The sequence below is a fragment of the Serinus canaria genome, chromosome 3 (assembly GCF_022539315.1).
Source record: "Serinus canaria isolate serCan28SL12 chromosome 3, serCan2020, whole genome shotgun sequence".
Taxonomy (NCBI): domain Eukaryota; kingdom Metazoa; phylum Chordata; class Aves; order Passeriformes; family Fringillidae; genus Serinus; species Serinus canaria.
In genome coordinates, this window is record NC_066316.1 from 74,344,355 (window position 1) to 74,364,846 (window position 20,492).

The window sequence follows — 20,492 nt, forward strand, 5'->3', positions numbered from 1 at the left end:
TGCTGTTAATGTAAATATAAGGCTCACAAAAAAACTTGAGGGAAGCACTATTTCTGTCTATGAAGTTTATGTAGAAAGATCATGAACTAAATTATTTTCAAGAAACTCAGGATAAACAGAACACCATAAATTCTTTCAAGAGCTGACAGAATGCAAATGTTTCTATCCGCTATGGGAACTGGACTAAGCACTCAACAAGTCTGCTGAATAAACACATGGTATGTACAATATGGCAAGTGTAACAGGAGTTATCTGCTCCCAAAACGCCAATGCAAAAGAGAGTCACCTTTTCTGAATTACAAGTTTTAAATGAACAGCTACTTCAGACATTAGCAGAATACATCAGTAGTATCAGAGTGCTGATGTTCATGAACTTGAATGTTCATGAAACTTGTATTAGTAGTAGGTCACTTCCCTTCAGTTTATCAATATCCACTCATACTCAAATTGTTTTTACTGTTGCAGTCCAATGAACAGAGACTGAAAACATCCACTAATACCAGAGTAAAGACGGCGTTTGCTGGTGCGCTGTTAGGTATCAGAATACGTTCTAAAACCAGTATTTGAAATTTAGACAGGCTTATATGCAATCCTTATCACACTACAAATCCAAATCAGAGAAGTAAAACTATCAGCCTGTGTGTGTATGGAACAAAATACATTGTTATTTGAAGAGTAATTTTATTGAGGTCTTACATGAGGATGCCAATAAAAACCCACTGGTTTTTTACCCAAAGCGCCCACAGCTGTGTTCTGTCACATCTACATTAATGTGTGTTAGAAGTATACTGTAGAAGTAACAAAATTCCATCACCCAGCAACTGTGTTCCCTGGCTGTAATTTGCAAATTACTAGAGGCCAAATTTAAAGTCACTCAAGCATTTTCTGTTATCCCTTCTTTTCAGCATAGAAGCAAATTAAGTCCGACTCTATCATGGAGGTGGATGCACTAAGTAATAGTTTTATTCCTCTGTTCCAGAAAATTTCCTAGGTCTGAGAACAAGATCTTTGATAGAGGTAGTGATTTCCTGAAGCTCTTTTCGAATGCTTTCTGCTCCTTCCTCCTCTTCCATGTTATCTTTTGTGTCACTGTCTCCGTGTTCAGTTTTCTTAGTCTGGCTGGTCAATTGTTTCACCACTAATCCCTGGTATTTGACTATCAGCGAATACTGATCCTGAGGGCAAAAAATGAAAACAAACCCAGGGGATGTCAATGTTACAGAAAAGGTAGACAGACCTATAATTAAAGATGTAATTTTTTAAAAAGCATTCTCCCATTCTTGGGCAAAGAGAATTAATGATACAGAAATATATTTCTAACAAAGTACTTGACAACCTAAATTTTGAGAGACATTCAAAGAGGCAAAAACCTGAAAGTGCATCCAAGTGCTGCAAAAACAGGACAATAAACCACTGAAGCATGAAAGCAATGCAGTTAGTAAACATCACCAGTTTCAGAAGTATAAAATACAGAATTTCAATGTATTCACTCTTTAAGAGGTACATCTTTCTTTAAAAGTGGATTAGAAAAGTTTAAAAGCAACCATGCTCTAGCTCAGAGGAAAAATGTTCAGTTATAAGAATTGTAATATCCTCCAAGACAGAGCTGTCTTCTATGGTTAAATCAAAGGACTAATAACAGAATGATTTTTAATTTTATAAAAAAAAATTGATGACAGATTCCTGAAGAGACTGATCTGCAATGCAGTACAGATAAGAGGAACTGTATATTCTGCACATAAAATAATGTTTAGGCATGAAATCAAACGGTGTCAGGTTTATAAAGCAAAAATAGTGTCAGGCACAACTTTCATGTTCTGTCATAGAAAAATGGTAATTTCCCCTTAAAAAGCTAGAAAAGAATACCTCTGGGATTTTGCCACTTAGGAAATTAATGATCTGTGGTACTGATCTTCCTGGTGCATGAAGCATGCAGTGAGTTGAGAACTGAAATAACAATACTGATGTCAGGTGCAGAACAAGAGCTGGATCTTCTGTGACTTTGAGCTGTTCGATCAGAGCTTGTCTATGCTGAAACAGGACTTGCCTAGGGAGCAAGAATATATTAAACAAAAATATGATTCTGTGCTTTATCATATAGTAGTTGATCACACATGCTAAAACTTATTTAACATCAATTAATTTTAATTTTCTCCTTTGACCATTTATTTATGTGGAATTCCAAAATGCTAATTGAAATAAACCCAAAAATCCTAACACTGGTATAGCTCAGATTTTCAAAGATCCCTAGGCAATTTATACACTATATCACAGAAAGTAGTGAGCCAACAAAGTTAGCTAAATGTGAATTTCCTCTTCTCCTTCTCCCATGGATTTAGAACTGCTTGACTTTCTATTTTTCAGTTAAGCAGTTTGGAAAGAAGGACTGCCTCTTACACATTGAGTATGACTGCTCCCATACTAACCATCCAGCATTTGTGCAGCAATATAGCCATATTTCATAGAATAAATAAAATTAATATACCTTTCCTTCTTTTTGTCTCCTTTTTTCACCATAACACCACAAATATCCACTGCAGAATCAAGGCATGAAAGAAAATCTTCTATACTCTATTAAAAAAAATATAAATATTTATTCTGTTTGCAGATTATAAAAAAAGTTTAACTACTCTTCACCATTAATCACACAAAAGATGACTGTGAATACACTTGAATTAAACTACAGAAGAAAAGAGAAAGTAGCATGTATTTAGTAGAAATTACCTTTGCTCATCTTACAATGGTTCATATACTTAGATACTAACCCAAACTGTAATTCATTGGTCTTGGAAATAAAATTAAAAACGAATACATGTTCTACAACTATTTAAAGATATATTTTTTATTAAGAAACACCTCTATATGGCCTTTTGCATGAAAGAATTAATAAATAAGTCTCCTTGTGTCTACACTGCCATAATCTGAACAGTTGGGGTTTTTTTAAATATCCGTAATTTTACTAATTAAGAAATACGTGGGAGAACAAGCAAGAACTCTGGGAACAAAATACAAACCAACCCCTTTAGACTGGAGATTCTCACATTTCACTCTTCTCACCTGCCTATGAAAGGCACACTGGATTCCACATGGCAGCAAGGAGCCAAAGGTGACTATCAGTATCAAAATGTAAGATCATTTCATCTCATAACATTCACAGATATAAACACACAGTTTCTTTTACTGCCTTACATAAATACAAAAGATTATTTTGCCTTCAACCCTCACAGCAGCAGTGATTATGTACTAAACTATATGTGTCAGCTATTTATTAGCATTCTATCAGCAAAACAGAAAATCTGAACTTGATTTTTACCTTGCCATTCAGAGAAGTATGCAGTTTAGTTAAAGGACCTTTGGTATCTTCTGGCAGTTTACCTAAAATCTTGATTCTGCCCTGTATGGGACAAAAATGGAAATCATCTGTAATATTATTAATCTTTTTAGATGTTGGCATATTTCAAGTGAAGCAATTACTTATTGAAAAAATATCACTGATCTACTTGAGACTGTTAGAAAGAAGCTCTTATTTCTGTACCTCACTTGTGATTGCAGAGTAATTTTCTGTTGTCATCATTGACTCGGACGCCAAGAAGTTGAAAACCAGATTTGTAATGTCTGTACACAGAGTCTTCAACAGGTGTTTGGCAAGGTTAGTTTGAGTATCATCTGTTAAAACAAATATGTGATTGAAGTAACTTATTACAGTTATCAGATTCCTGTAATGTTATCACAGCACCTTCCTACCTGTGGACTCTATCAGCCATGAGTAGTATGAGAAAGTTATCTGGATACATGAAGATAACATCCCTCATTTTCTGAGACATTCTTATGGAATGTTGTTCAGTGAAAAATGTGAGCTTTCAGGTCTGTAAGAACATTTTAATGCACTGCTAGTATTTCAAAGACGTATTTGTATAAGCAGTAAACAACCCTGTACAATCCTCTTGAAACGCTGCTATTGATCAAGAGCATACAAAGGAAAATTCTGCAGGACAAGCAGTGACTTTAAGACTGAAATACTGGAATTTGGAAAAAATAAAAAGAGGCTACAGAATACATGTCCAAGAACAAAGGCTAATGGGAAATAATTCTATATATTCCAAAATGCAGGAGTATCAGGTCATTTTGCTATTGTTTCCTTCTGCTAGAAGATTTCCACGGGCAATTCACTAGGCAAAAGCTGAATACAGCAGAGAATCTTGGAAATGTCTACAGTATTTTCCTAATGATAACTTTTCTGTCACACCTTACAGAGTAACCCCGTGCAAAACAGATCTGACAGACTATCCTGAAGCACCAGCTCCTTTCAGTACCAAACCTATGAGGTTTAAACAGCAGCTTATTAAAATCAGGTGGTATTCAATTTTTTCATTAGTAGCACAGCTGACAGAATAAAATGAGCTTAATAATTTTCCCTTTTTTTCTTCACTGTCTAGGTTTTCTTTTTTAAACTCTTACTCCTGTCTGACCTTTAATGTAGATTCTGGAATAAATTTAACATCCTTGAAGGAACGTATTCATTTTCCAAAGTATATATTTTTTACCTGTGAAATGCTTTGTTCCCTTTTCAAATAACCGAATGTTGTTGTACAGGTTTGAGAATTCCTCCTGCAAGTCCTTCATAGCCTGTCTTCTGTTGCCTCCAGAGGAAGATGTTGAAGATGTAAAAACGGAACGCACAACCTCTTGGTAAGTTTTTGTCAAAGGTCTTAGAACAGGAAAGAAGAAAGGAGAAAACACTGAGCAAAGTGTGAAACTGTACAAGGTTTTCCCAAATATATCAGCAACAAAGAAAATGACCTCGTTGTGTAGTAAATGACGGGGACATGAATGCTACAGAATGGTGAGATAAACAAAAAGCCAATTACGAAAATCTGAAAAAAAACCACACGAGGAAATGAAAATATTAAATAAAATATACTTAATGGCAGATGTTCTAATGTTATAGTATATGTGGTATGCAAATATATGCCAAGGTTTTCACAACCCTAAATGAGAAAAAGGTGAAAGATAAAAGGATTTCCAGAAGCAATGCTATTAACAAACTTTCAGGGGCCTCTGGAGAAATTCCTAAGATGCAGTTACTATGGCACTCCAGGTTTATTCAAGCTTGGCCATTACAGTCTTATCTCATGTTCCTTTTGCTCTGAACATACATATTCCCATTCTGTCTGGTATGGAACATCTTTTAAAAGAAGTTACTCATCTTTGCATACTTGATTTGCTAACATAACTTACTACTCAGCTCTCATGGGTACTAGTGGAGACACAGATGCCAGGAAACACAAACATATACCAAAGGCTGTCCAGCAGATGGGACAGGTGAAACCCCAGCATGGATCAGTGTAAGAGGGTGGAAATACACTCCTGAAGCTGAAAATGAGCTTGCAGGACTATGTACTGCTAAGCAGAAGCACATTCCTGTGTCAGCACAGCTTTCTAATACGTAAGATGTGCAACACAGAGCTGTGTTGCACAGACAGAGAATATTGTGGTTCACGTCTATCAACAAGGCCCTCTTTTCTAAGCAAGAAAAAAGACTGAAGTACAGATTCATCTGAAGTGAATCACAAATTTTCTAACTCCAGCTGAACTACTGAAATTACCTTTTTAGATGTTCAGCAATTTCTGTAATAAGCTCTTCAGGGCAATCCTGCATGCGGGTCTTTAAAACATCCTCAATTTCCTCTTGTGACATGAAAGAGAACTCCAGCTTCTTATGCCTACCTGTAGTGGCCATAAACAACACTCACTGAGAAAACATTCTATTTAGTATTGCTACAACTACTCTGCGGCATGAGGCACTGGAAAGCCTCAAAGTCCAAACACCATAGAAGAAATGCTTATCAACAACAGAAAAACTGGGATAATTATACATGATAGCTGAATTTTACACATACAAAAAACTGACAAAATTTCTCTTCTAATCACTTAGAAGTTTCTGTAGGAGACAACTGAAGTAGTGTATGAGGATATGCATTTTTGGTGATACTTTTTTTCTGCTTGGCCCATTATTTTAGGAACCATAATGTCACCAAGACCAAATAACATGCCAAAACTGAATTGAGTGTTCCTACTTGAAGAATTTCACAAAGATGTTTTTATTTTTTTAAACTCCATTTAGTAAGATAGACAATCATGTAACACAGTGTCCTAAACTTGAGGTTAGAACATAAAATCTGAAACATGACAAATTAAACTAGACAAGGTTTAATTTAATAAAATTAAATTAATAAAACTAAAATAAAATAATAAAAGCAGTAATAAAAGCAATTTACATGCATACAATTTAGTGCATCTTTATTTTGGTTCTGCACAAAACATGAACTTTTCCCTGGTGCTGTAGAATTTTTACATATAAGAATGAGATCAGAATAATGACAGAGAACCAGAAAAGGACATGTTCCAGATGCACCTTAAAACAGGCTTATTGTGCACATAAGTATGGAGATAATGATGTTCCTTGTTGTTCCACAGCAGTAGCGAACATACAAGGTTTATAAACAAGTGACAAGGGAGGTTAAATCAGGTTTTTAAAAGGATCTTGTTTACATTTGAATGGTTTCATCTGACTTTACCTTGAGATAGTGATTCAAGCTATTTATTATAATACAGCAACACAAACAGCAATAAGGGCAGAAAAGAAAACCTACACCAAAACTGAAAGTGACTGAACACTGCTTTACTCAGTAATTGAGTAGTCCTGAATTACTGTACTCTGTGAGAATAGTATCAAACAAAATTACTACACTGTATTTCACACATCAAATATCATGTTTCAAAGTATTTTTCAGTCAGTATTGAAAGTCTTGATTCTACATATAAAATGGAAGCAATTTCTGGTTCTCCATCAAACAGAAGAACATGATTGCTTCATTTGCAGTCACTGTTTGCTCTAAATCTAACAATGCTGGCTTTTACTTAGCAAGCCATTCATGCTCCTTTTAATAGTGAAGGTAGAAAAACAGTCACCAATGATATTAAAACTATCAAAACATTAGTTTTGACTGTATATTTTATTCCTATGAAGAAAAAAACCTGTTCAATTGCTATGATTTGTTAATTTAAGCCATTCATTTATCATAGACCATGCAGCACGTGTTAAAAAATCAAGTGTTAACATTCACCCCAAAATCTACAGCATTTCCTACATAAAATAAAAGAATGAATATAAAATGGTATTATTTCCTTGACTTAAATTTCTTTTTTAAAGACTAAGTTATACCATTCAGTGAATATGTCATGTCCATTTCATTTACATAGCAACACCAGATCCACAGAAACAATTTTAACTACATAGTGTTCTCATCTTCTTGACATTTTAGCTGACTCTATCTAAACAGTGGGGGAAGAACAGACATGTAGGAAAAGAAAGCAAGTAGTAAAACCATGTTGAACAGATATGAATAGATAGTGCCTAAAATAAAATGACAAACCTGTGGCAGTCCCTTGTGACTCTTCATCACTGTCAGCATCCTTTCTTCCTTTCTTCTTGGTTTTCTTGATCTTTATCTCTCTGGCATTCCCACCACCTCCTCCTCTCACGCTTCCACTGCCCTCTGGTGGGGAATTACTTGCTTAGTACACAGGAAAGTTGTAACACTTAAAAAGTTTACAATACCACAGTAATTTATCTATGTTACTTGTTAATGCTGGATTGGAAACCACAACTTGATTCTAAACACAACCTAGAACATGTATTTCAGAATCTTAATGCCATAAGTTTCATTCTTCAGAAAAAAAACTAACTGAAGCAAACCCTTGTTTAAGCTAATGCCATTAATAAACACAAACATCAAATGCACATCTAATAAAAAAAAGAAAAAAAAAAAAAAGCAGTATCTTGCTTCAGCTAAAAACAGATGAGATACCAGGGTCCATAATGTAATGGGGGATCTCAGTTGGCTGAAAACAGCATTTTAGTAAGCATTAGCATTTTTACTCAGTGATGCTAAATAACTGAGTTTATAAAAACTACGTTAGATAACGCAACTTGGTTAATTTTCAGAGAAAGAATCCTACACTATAAGCATTTACCCAAAATATTACTGGAAGCACACGTTCAATTAACTAGAGCATTCAGTCTTTTTCAACTTTTCCTAGATGACTAGAGTAATGGGATGTTCCAGCTCTGACACGCATAACAAATTACTTTGTTCAGAAGTCCTGCAATCAATGTATGCAACTGCAGACAGAATCTCAACTTGCTATACAGTCCCTCCACAAGCCAAGCTTTTCTGGTCTTTCTTCCCTTTTTCACAGCCTCTTCTGTTATTTTTTCACTTGGAAGAAATTTAAACTTCATGGTGCCAGACATATATACACTAAGCCTCGAGAAAGTGGGTGTTTTTTCCATTTAAATATGGCCCAAGGTTTCAAGTAATTACATTATGTAACTACTATTGTTTAAGAAAAGGAAACACAAAGACATGGTGCTCTTACTTAAAAAGCTACCTGCACCTGTTACATGCCATGGATGGATTTTTTAAGCATCACTTTGAAGGAACAGCCAAAAAAATAGTGCTTTTCACAAACTCATTTGAAATATGACTGCATTACAGTAATTACATTACATAAAACTGTTATGTTGGGGTGTTTTTAGGTAATGCACGTAACAGTCCATAATAAAACATTTCAGGCTAGTGCTTGCTGGCAAGCAGCAGGTTACCTGTGGGCATGAATTTCTCTAGATATGTAGTACAGGCTCAGTAGAGTCTCACTCCTCAGAGGGCTGGAAACCAAAGTCATTCTACTATGACAGTTCAATTATATATCCAAGCTTCTCTACCTTAGGTATGGCCTAGAAAAATCTGCCATCTCTTGTGGCAAAAATAAGTTTAATTTCCATGTCAACTCATGCTCTTTTTTAAAGAGTAGAACGTTCTATTTTGCAGATGAGTATATTCAATCAAGTCAGATGAATCAGTGCTCTAATTCTCTTACTTTCAGTAGCACAGTAACACTCTGCAAGTGAGTTCAACTTAGACTGCTCAGCTGTGTTGCAGCAGCACAAGAATCACAAAGTTTTTGGGATTCAGTCTTCAGACTGAATACTGGTTTAAAAATCAAAAAGATTTCAAAGGGTTAAACCCACATGTATTTATTCTTCCTTCAACTGAAGTCTATTTCAAACAGTCACCACAGACATGGAATAAGGTTTGGGATTAATTTAATCTAGAATATACCTCAAAGTAAACTGTCTTAATCTCCAAGTAACTGTTACATGTGCAAAACCAGAAAATTCCATGGTATGGTTTTCTCAGAAAAGATGACAAGTATTCTTCAAAAACCCCCCCACCAAAAACGTATTCTCAATTTAGACTAAGTTATTTTGGAATTAACATCCAAAGACTAATAATAAGAAACATATTAATTTTCCTGGACCCCTGAAAAACGGATACTAAAATTTCCTCTAAACTGTATAATAAAACATGGTACAGAGGTCCCTGACCTAATACTGGTTTTATACTGGTTTTACCTATACTGGTGATTATACTGTAAAAAATAATAAATGATCACAGGATTCCTTCCTTGTAAAAACAGTTACCTTGTGTTGAACTAACTCAAGAGCCCTTTATAGTACTTCCTCTGCATTTCTAAGTCAGAAATTAGTTCTCATGGGCATAGCTGACAAGTATGCATATCCACAGTATAATGGTAAGCAGTTGGATTATTTCTTGAATATCTTAAGCAACAGACTGGAAGCATTTAATGGACTAAAAAATACACTAACTTTAGATTTGAGAATTTCAAAGATAAAACAAGTTTGTTTTGGTTTTTTTTTTTTTTTTGCTTAAGCTGAATATTGTTATCTTACCTGCTGCTTTCTTTCTTCTTTCATCCTTTTTGTCTTTTTTATTAGCATATGAGTTCTCTAAACAAGACACCTGTTTTAAATCTTCTTCAGTGATTAAATTAACAGGGTTGTTTTTAATTTCCTAAAATGAAAAACATGCACATCATAGCAAAAAGATACAGCAATGGAAGAAACATTTAAGCCAGCTGGCCATTTTCAAGTACACGAATCAAACATCACGTTTTCCAAGTGCAACACATGAGACTGGACTTCCTGAGTGCACCAGATTATAAATTACACCCATTAAATACAGAAACCTGTTGCTCACTTGTCTTGCCTCTTCTCTAGTTGTATTTCAGATGAGACGTACAGAAATTAGAACAGTGACTGCAAAGTCCCATGAGCTTTACTCCAACACTCAATATACATCTTGACCAATAAAAAACCTACTGTACCTTTTCTGCTTTCTGTTGCATCAGATCAGAAAAGAGGTCAGCACAGCTGCTTAGAAATTTCTCACTGACTGCAATGGTGTCACTGAAGACTAAACCTGAAGAGCTTTTGTTTAAAGATCTCATCACTTGCTGTAGCAAAATCCCAACATCTTCCACTGACAATGAGCTGGGCAGAAGAGTCTAGGGTAAAGAAAATTAAAATACAACAGCCTTGTAAGTTGATAAACAGAATAGACACAGGCCTTTTGAAACCTATTAACTACTTAGAAAGCATTGCATTTTTCAAATAAAGCTACTGATTTAAGAGTATACACTATTTTAAATCTGCTAACAAGGCAAATCCATATTGCTCTAGAAATATGTGTTACCTCTAGGCAAATGCATGGCAACTTCTTCAAAATGAAGCTCAACAGTGACAAAGCAACACCAAACACAGAACAGCAGCAACACTTAAGAGCAACAAAGGTAGTGCTGGAAGGCCCAAAATTAGGACTTAGGACAAAGTGGCTAAGATCACTCTGCTCACCAAAAGTGTCGCAAGCACTTAGTTTAGACATTTTCTCAAAAAAAAAACCCCAACAGAAATATATTGCTCTCTAGCAGAGCACTAGTTTTGAAAGGAAAGTTAGTCTTACATATATGTAAACTGAATGCCAGTATGTCCTTCCCCTGTTTTTGTTCAGATCAAATCGAAGGCAAATAATGCCCTTTGACTTGTCATTTTAATTAGACTGAAATTTCTTCTTTGACAACATAGAATTTCATTACATATATGAAGTTTCAATAAAGTATCATTTGACACAAAAATAAGAAAAAATAAATAAATCCAAGAGCAATTGAAAGGATTCCTTACTGCTACATCTATCCAGCTTCCAGAGCTGATGGCTTCCTCCACAGAGGCTTCAACTTGATCCACAATTTCTTGACCAACACAAGCTGCTCTCAGAAATAAGAGTTGTGCGGACTTGTACCTTTTTTTAATGTAGCCTGCTGGGTCAGGGATGCCAAGTCTGTACAATGCATCAAATTCTACAAAATAATTAGATGTCTGTTAAAATTTAGTTCCTTCATATACATACAAGATCTTATGGGATGACTTTATTTTGAAAGCAGGAAACGAAAAGTTAAACATATTTTCTATACAAGTCAGTGTAGCCTTAAGCTAATGCTGACCTAAAACTTAGTTCAGTACAAGCTACATCTAAATGCTGTTAATAGAAGTATGCAGATTAAATCAGGGATGTGACTTTGATCTGAATTTAGAAAATTGGTTTTTTTCAGATTCTTACACTATTAAGTTTATAATTTGAAAAGATATGACTGCAAATATTCTAATATATAATGAACAATATTTACAATACATACAGTGTCCAAGTGTTTTGTTTTCAACTATTTAGCAGTTTATGCTTAAGATGTGTGGAAAACATTCAAAGACTGACAGACATTCCATCAGTCAAGTAGTATTACAGAAACACTTCATACTATCATTTTAAGTTATGGTGAACCTTTTAAATCTGCAAGAATAACTGCTACTTAGGGCCTGACCATTTGGGACCATAAGGGGACATTCCTCTTTTTATTCAGATCCACATTTTCCCACAGTTTGTGGTGTTTAAAAACACCATCATCCAGCATCACTCAGCTTGAAGTTAGATATAATTGTTTGGATTCTAATCAGGACCCTAGTGCTACTCACTCCAGTTCTACAGATATCATTTTGGAAAAAGAATCTTCCTGAGCACTGCATATTTGGACTGTTAGCAGCAAAAGTTTGGTTGTAATTTGGATACCTGGCCTGAAACTCCAGCCATGATGATCTGAAAAGTCTACAATGAGCAGTCTAATCAATGTCTTCAGAGCAGTAACAAAAACAGCATTTGTAATTGTATGTGAGAAATAGTGACTGTTTAGCAGTGCAGTACCCTCTGCTGAAAACAATTCATCATGAAAGGGTAACACACATCATTATGAGCAAGATGGTCTTTTAGCAAAGGAGCATCAGCCACTGCATTGATTTCCACTTCTTGAGAGGCTTCACCCTAAACACTAGCTATATAAGGTAAGAGCTATTACCTACACCAGTTTTAGAAAGCTACTTTATCTGTAAGAATATAGATTAATTACCTAAGTAACCATTCTGCTTGAAAAAGGAATCCACCCATTTGTTCTGTGTTCTGGAATAGATGTCTGGAACAAACACAGCCTTATCCTGTCTCCCACCAACCACGGTGCCTTTTAGACGACCAGCATTAACAAGTTCTTCTAGCAAAGCTACAAGAAGAAAATAAATGAAGACATGTTTCCTAAGTTAGCATATCCATTAATCAAAAGATAGTAATTATTTTCCCTGGTTTGTTTTTTCTTTCTTTCCACCAATTAGTTTGTGCTTGTTCTAGTGAAATATTGCCAAGCTCTATCAATTATTTTTAACACTTATGAGAATTTCTTCACAAAAGCCCTGGAAATCAGACAATGTTTCTAAAGAGTGAGCCACAATGGCAGGATCAAAACGTTTTTTATTGAATATATACCTGGGCACTTTTAGCTTTTAATTTAAAGAACGCAGACACAGAAGAATCTTTCTCTGGCCAGAAGAATAAAATATACTAGCATTTTATTAGTAATTTTTCTTTGAATTCACTGCTTGTATGTTGACCAAAATGGAAAAAAAAAAAATCTGAACACAGAAAATGACATGAAAAGTCATTACCTAAACTGCATAACAGAGTTGCCAATAATAACCTCTTGAGAATACACAAATACTGCTAACAAAAAACATATTGGTAACTGGTAGTACTGAAGTACTATGCATTTCTCAATGCTAAATAGGATTTTTTAAATCCATTTAAGTTGCATAGGAATACCTGATTTGCCTTCTATGATCTGCTTCTGCCTTTTTGTAATACAAGAGATACATTTAAAAAAATCAGTGTCATCAGCTGCTAGCTCTGCTAATTTTCAGAGCTTTGCCAGATGGCTTTTTTTAATACTCAGTTTATGTTCATTTCTATTTCATTAAAAGATGTACTTTGCTCTGGAACAAAACATTAAATGGTATCACATGGCAAGGCTTCTTCCTCATTAAATAGCAGCAGGAATCAACACTTCAACATGCTTAGTACAGCACACAGAGGTTTAGCTCATTTATGCAGGAAAGTTTACCTGAAAGCCCAGTTCCAGAAGAAACAGTGCACAGCAAATCATGACAGTTTTTGTCAGATATGCCCATAGTGTAGATGAGCTTCTATAAGCTAGCAGCTATTGAACACAACTTGCCACTAGCAAAGCTGAACAATACTTACACTGAAAAAATGCAGCAGAAAGAGGAACTGATTTAAACAAGATATAACTTTACACAATTTAAGACAAGAGCCAGAAATCATGTTCTGCCATGGTTCAGTTACATCGAATAAAATGGAACTTTTAAGACCAATTCTGGAAATAAAATTAGTTTTTTATACATCCTAATATTTTAGTTGCCCTAGAAAACAGAGTCAAGGTGTCTATTCCACTTAAGCAATTGTCAGATAATACAGAATGGTTCTCTATTTGCAATTTCAACTTCTTTTTATACAAAGTTTTTAGGAAAAAGAATTAGACTTTCCTAGAACTCCACAAAATTGGTTGAAAAATCTATTCATGAAGGGAAAGAAAAAATCTGTTCTTTATGGAAAGAAGATGTCAGAAGAAAAGAAGTCAAATGAAGACATCGATTAAATTCTGTATTTTATCAAGTGCCAGTTCTAAAACTCCAGGGCACAGGAGGTGCTCAGTGATTTCACAGACCATTGCTACAATTATGTCTAGCCAGACATTTATTTTTAAAGGTGACCAAGTAGTTTGTAGTGTCCTGTTAGGTGTCTATCAAAGTCTGACAAAGATGGTAAGTACCCCTCTATATCAGTCCTACATCAGTAACATAATGCCCAGAAATGAATAACATCTGTCATTGCATTAAGCTCTGTAATTAGTGTCCTAAGCTGAAGAGCTTCTCATTTCTAAAACTATTTTTATTGTAACTTTATTTTCCAACTTTATTCATTAAGATGAATAGCAGCACACCCATGTGAAAGAACCAAAGAATAATATTTATCCTGTCTAAACCCAAGTATTGATTAAATAATTAGCTGTTTGTAAATAATATAAATATTACACCGAACTTACGTTTTTATTCTGGAAGAGACAGAAAACTGATGAAGACCACTTTTAAACACATTAATAACAGTGACAGACATAAAAAGCTAAAAGGTAACATCTTAAAAAGGTATTTTTCAAGTTTCCAACACTTGTGAAATAGAAATGGTATCTCAGCAAATGAACACAATAAAATCTGGCAGTGAATAAACAGATAAAAAGCTCTTTGAAACTTAGAAACTGCAGAGGTAATGAGAGAAAGTAAGAAAAACTAAAGAAAAGGATGAATAAACGCACTAAAACAACCCCATGGAAGTACTAGAAGTATGTATTGCACTGATGCTCACTGGTGTCAGGAAAATACTAGAACTTCGATTCCAATTAACACTGTCCATCATCAAAACATGACAATGTACTTGAATGACTTATTTGAAATAGACTGTAACCAAATATTGAAATCTGCTGGGTATTGAGACATTACGATAATGCAATTTCACAGATTTTAATCTATGAAAACTTGTATGGCACATCAAAAAAAGGTGGAAATTTTAAATTGATCATGTGGAAGTAGACTGTTTATATGACTTTATTTAAGTGCTAGGATTTTAATTTTTAATGAATAAGCTTGTGGTGGAGAACCACAGAATAAGCAGAGAGATACTACAGTGTACCTAAAGTGAGCAATGCTCTGAAGGCTAAAAGACCCAATCAAGAGAAGCATTAAGATTCACAAGAAGTTAGAAAACCATTAAAGGATTTTAGAAGACTGGGACCACTTGGTCAGCCAGCACAGAAGATTAATGATGCTTGAAGCAGCATTTTTGAGAGATAGGAGAGGGCACATAAAGTGACAAACAAGTAGAGCCTAAAGATTTGAGCAGCTGAAAGAGGAATCTTTATGCATTTCTACTTAGAAAAGGAACTGTGGAAAATAAAAGCAAACGGTTTAAGGATATGTTTTATCTCTCAGTATATAAAGTCATTTACCTAAGAGTATAACAAAAGCTTAGCCTCCATTATCACAAAAAAAAAAATCAGAAAATAAAATTCTGAGCAATCAATGCTATTTGGCTACATAAAATCTGTCCTCTTTTGTGTGCTTCGCTGATAAAGCCGCTAGTAGCTAAGGGCAAAAAATGAAAGAGATGTATAAATAAGTACTGTACTTCTTGCATCATTCTGTCCCCAGAGGCATCTCATCAACAAATGTTTTCATTGCTTTGGATACAGAGAACATCCCTTCAGTTATGAATAGCACAAAGGGTTTAATACTTTCACACTAAAGAGAAACACATTGTTCTGCATTTCAGAATTAAGTCAATGTACTAAAAAGCTTCTTTAAAAGCACACTTTTAATAATGAAGAACAGATTTCCTAACAAACACACAAAATATTCTGAATGAAACTCACAGTAAAGTAAATGTTCTTGAAATCCATACCGAGTGATCAAACTACTTACAGGTGTAGGCCTCGAGGAGAAAAAGAAAAACAAAATATAAATTAATGATATGAAACTGGTTGGAGAATCCAGAAATAAGAGAGGTTACTATAGATGAACATAGCCTCAGGGTATGACACATGTTTAAAATAGCTTACAAGGTTTTAATTCTGAATTACTGTGAAGTAGTAACACAAAAGCTAGGATAATTATTGTAAGGAAACTTCTGCTTTGTTAAGTTTTCCTCTTCCTACAAAGTGACACAAAAATTTGATTTAATAATAAAAGCTTATCTATAATCATATGTAGCGACCACTTCAATATGTAACTGAGTAAGGAGCATGGGACTGACAAGAGGACAGATATTCCACAGAGTAACAAAAGAACTACAGAGTAACATTTTCTTCAGCCAAAACACTAATGTATGTTGTGTAGTGAATATTGTTGTACTTCCCTTGTTTTTCAAAAGAGAGTCCCCATTTCTAAAAAGCAAGTCTAACGTAACTGAGAATTGGTCCCAGGAATTGAATTACACTTAGGGGAATCTATCCATAGGTCCTTTTTCTTTTTCAATCACAAGTAAATCTGGACCATAAAGACCTATCACAAAAATATTTTAATATGCGGTTGCAGGCATTGCAATTTACCGAGTAATCGCGGTGAAGAGCCCACGAATGCGTGCTCGATGGCGGGACACAAAGGCTTCTGTAAAAATCACCCCACGGTTTTCCTGGTCTAGCTGTCCATGAATAATTTTGCCCAAACGCCTGGATAATGCCTGTAAATAGAGGAATTGAGCTTTTCTAAGCATGCCTTCTTCCATCAGATATAGAAGTATTGAATGACAGAAAACTTTGCAGAAAACAGAAGTATGGTTTGCAGATGCACCATGAAAACAAAGATGTAACCTTAGTATTAACTCTGTACTAAACAGTGACTTAAAGCCATGGATATTGTAAAGATAAAGAGGGTGGCCACAACCTTTGCCAGGTTGGTGGCTTTCATCACCTGTAACAGGAAGTCTCCTGGAAGGTCGTATGCCTTGCAGAGTTCTGATATTGTCACCTGGCCAGTTTCCTGTAGTTTATCATTTATTTCTTCCGCTAATTGATCCAGATAACTCCTTTAGTAAAAATGAGAAAAAGAAAAGACAACACGGTAAGTGCGACATTCAAAGTCAACCTCAAGATCATGTACTGAGTAACTGACCGCTTTTAATATACCTCTTTCTATTACATCTTTGCAAAAATAAACTGAAAGTTATTTTAAATGAATAAAGCAGAACAGTGTAAGGAAAAATGTGTGTTTTTTTAAAAAAGCCTGCTAAGCAGGTAGCTAGTATTAAGATGGGGCATTTATCTACTTGTATGAAAATTTCAAGCAAGAGAAAGAGGAAAACATTATGTCAATGAAAATTGGAAAACAGTTTAAGTATGCGAGACAGGTCTTAACTATTTCAAGAGAGCCAGGTGCTTCATATTCTTTGACAAGAACAGACCCTGAAGCTCAATCAATAAAAAGGACAGCCCCATAAGAGTATTACTTCAGTGGTTGTGTGCTGGAAGCCATGAAATAACTAGCTCAAACATCTTAGGTTTGTGAGGTAAAACAAGAGGTAGAAGCAAAGCCAGAGAGCAAATGAGATCTTGGCTGCTGTACACAGAGACACTGAGTAAGAAATGAAGCCTCTTAAACATAGGACACTGAACACAGATGTTCAGTAGGGCCTTTACACTGTGGATTCACTGGATGCTTTGCTGAGATAGGTCTCACCTGCCAAGAGTAGCACTGATCACCACCAAGCAGCTCTAAGATCAGCCAAGAAAAATGTATTTCACTTCAGAAGCAACAAAGGTTGGACATTATTTTTGGTCTGTATTTTAAAAAATAAACACAGTATGAATTATACATATTGCTCCTAAAGGTACTTACTCATTTATAAGCTGTCCCAGTACAAGCTGAATACCTTTTTCAGATTTAACAATGTCATTAGCTCTGTTTTCAATGTGCAGAAGGTCCACATTTATTACCTAAAAAAAAAAAAATTTCTTATCAGAACTTTAATTTAAAATCATTCTCAAACATTGAGATATATCTCTATATCTTGAGGAAAGCTCCTATTTCTTTATACTATTGCATACAAACACACTCGATCTGTGTTTTGGAATAAAGTAGCAATCCTTTAGAGAAAAAAAAAATCTCTCTTTGCAACTGTTACAAGATTAAAAGAAACGTATATAATAAAAAAATAACAGAAAGCAGTAAGACAAAATATGAAACTGGCTTTCAGAAAGGTTTTCTGTTTCCAAGTAATTTTGCTCAAGCCTGAACTAAAAATTAGCCACAGAGGAAGACTACTGCAGGACAATGATTAGTAGAGACAAAGAATAATGAAGGAAGAGGGCAGATTTAAAGAGGCATGCAAAGTTCATTATGCAGGCTCCTGCAGCTTTAAATTTAAATGGGTAACATATTTCTTTTCTGTCTGCCCTTCTTAGTTTACAAAGAAAGAGTTAATAAACAAAAACTGTATATATTAGTAGTGATTTCCAAGTCCTAGATTATCACTAAGCAGAAAGGTTTCAATAAAGCAATAAATTGACAGATTAAGTAATTTGCAGTACCCTGACATGAGCTACAAGCTCTTCATAAAATTTGTTCTGTTTTAAAAAAATTACTTAGCTGGAGTATAACTAATGAACTCCATATTCACACTATACATGGTGAAGAAAATAAAGAAGTATAAAGTGCTTATTACTAAAGTTACCTGTTGTAAGTCGACAATGTTAACTCGACCTTCAAGGAAAGATAAAACACACTTTTAGTACATGAAACATACTTGAACAGATTTAGAATGAAATACAGATCATTCTGCACAAAATATTTAACTACTTCTTCTGCAGACCAATTAAACTAGTCCATGAGTACCCAGAGATTGTTAAAACTTTCTACCTTTGCATGATGCTACTAACAAAAAGCCCACCAAATTTTAATTCAGTCCAAGCTGTCCCACTGGTATGATACACCATGGCAAAACACAAACTGAGGAAAACCTGTGGTAACAGTGAGAAAATGGCTAATCTGTATGGACATAATAAGAAGATAATTTTTCTGAACATATGACTCTGTGAAATTCACCCTTAGAATAACTCAAAGTACAATACACTGCCTGCTTATTAAAGCCATCAACAAAAAGCTATCTGAACTTCCTTACTTGCTTCCTTATATATCTAAGTCATATATTCCAACACAAGTGGCTCTTCTCATTGGTAAAATAAAAGAACCTATCAATTACAATTTACAGATATTATTATTACTAATGGTGTGAGAGGAGAAGGACTTTGAAATTCCAAGACAAGGCCAAACATCTTGGCCAGATACTAACTGCATTAAAAGGCCAAATTTCCTTCAAAAGGATTTTTGTACAACTTTTATGTCAGAAATTCCATATGGGTGAAAATAAACCAAATAGCCTATCTTGATATGCTTACCTAAAAGCCTGACACAGATCTGAAGTGCAAATAAATTAGTAGGTGAATTAATGAGTAGATGAAGCAAACTCACTTTTTCTGAAAGATTAAGGCTACTGAAAACTTTCAAAATCTTTCTGAAGTCTTCAAAATTAACTTTCAAATCCAAAGGAAGAAGGAAAATGCCCCACTTACCACCAGAAACATGGAGCTCATCACGGATCTCCTTACTAATCTGTGCTGGAGTGACATACTCCTTGCCGTCAAGTGTGTGCACTACTTCCAGCTGCTTTTCTGAAATCAGCTTTGTGACAATTTCTATACAGTTCCGTTCTGACAATCTAACAGAAGCAGGAGTCAGCAGTTATCCTAAGCAAGTACTTGCTAAAATTACCTTTAAAGTTTCAAACACACTAAACACGGGAAGTACAACGAAGATTGCTTGCAGTTCTTTGCGAACATACTTTTTCAGACTAAGAAGTTAATGTCTGTATCCTCCTTATCACCCACCAAATCATCCATATGGTTTCACTTGAGCGGGTCATCTCTCCAGAACTTTTACTCTCCTCCTGAACAACTTTCATCCCTGTCAGCTGTGAGAACGCACCTGCTGGTGAATTTAGGAACGCCTGTAATTAAGGAATTCGTGTCTATGACACTTCTGTGCGCTTTTATTTTACTTTTGCGCATTTCGGATTCATTTTTCTTTAACAAAAACAAATTCTGGGCAACAGCCTCAACTAGTCAGGCAGATAGAAGGGAAAAACCGAGCACTGGACCCGTGACGATTTTGAGGAACTCGAACTTAGCTGTGACTACACACTCAGTCGCTTCCCTGGGCCTGTCCGTGCTCTGGGGTCCCAGAAGGGACACGGGGCTCCATCACTGACACAGGGACCGGCAGAGGTGCCGGGCCAGGCCGGGCCCCGCGGGGTGCCCGGACCGGGGGCCGCGGGGAAAGGGGGCAGCCGGCGCGGGGAAGGGGCGCGGCAGGCGGTGCCGGCGCCGCCCTGCTCACCTGTGGGCTACCTCGGCGAACTGCGCCCGCTGGAAATCGGCCGCCAGCTGCCGGATCTCCTCCCAGGCCGCCGCCATCGCGCAGCGACACGTCAGCCGCGGCCGGGCTACGGCGGGCAGCGAGCGGGGCCGGCCTCCGCCCGCAGCGCCGCCCCGCGGCACCGAGGCGCTCCTGCGCGGGC

The 20,492-nt window shown here is 35.8% G+C and overlaps 1 protein-coding gene across 2 annotated transcripts; it reads right to left on the reverse strand.

Annotated features, from left to right (window-relative positions):
- Nucleotides 1-937: 937 nt before the first annotated feature.
- UFL1 (UFM1 specific ligase 1) lies at nt 938-20,435 on the reverse strand. Of its 2 annotated transcripts, none has more exons than XM_030235517.2 (19): nt 20,312-20,435; nt 19,489-19,634; nt 18,591-18,619; nt 17,756-17,853; nt 16,832-16,946; nt 16,471-16,601; nt 15,796-15,854; nt 12,376-12,522; nt 11,105-11,280; nt 10,252-10,431; nt 9,818-9,938; nt 7,437-7,559; nt 5,607-5,727; nt 4,545-4,708; nt 3,536-3,666; nt 3,314-3,394; nt 2,486-2,571; nt 1,867-2,047; nt 938-1,175 (listed from the first exon to the last, which is right to left on the reverse strand). In XM_030235517.2, the coding sequence occupies exons 1-19, from the start codon at nt 20,386-20,388 to the stop codon at nt 963-965; spliced, it is 2,379 nt and encodes a 792-aa protein (XP_030091377.2). In that variant the 5' UTR covers nt 20,389-20,435; the 3' UTR covers nt 938-962. The 2 variants fall into 2 exon arrangements, with proteins under 2 accessions (XP_030091377.2, XP_050828320.1); XM_050972363.1 differs by having other exon boundaries at nt 7,437-7,577.
- Nucleotides 20,436-20,492: the final 57 nt, after the last annotated feature.

Coding starts and splice junctions, on each gene's coding strand:
- UFL1 (XM_050972363.1), bottom strand. CDS start 20,388: ATGGCGGCGGCCTGGGAGGAGATCCGGCAGCTGGCGGCCGATTTCCAG. Junction 7,578..9,817: donor AAGAAGAAAGAAAGCAGCAG/GTAAGATAACAA, acceptor CTGTGTACTAAG/CAAGTAATTCCCCACCAGAG. Junction 3,395..3,535: donor ACTCTGCAATCACAAGTGAG/GTACAGAAATAA, acceptor TGTCCCATACAG/GGCAGAATCAAGATTTTAGG.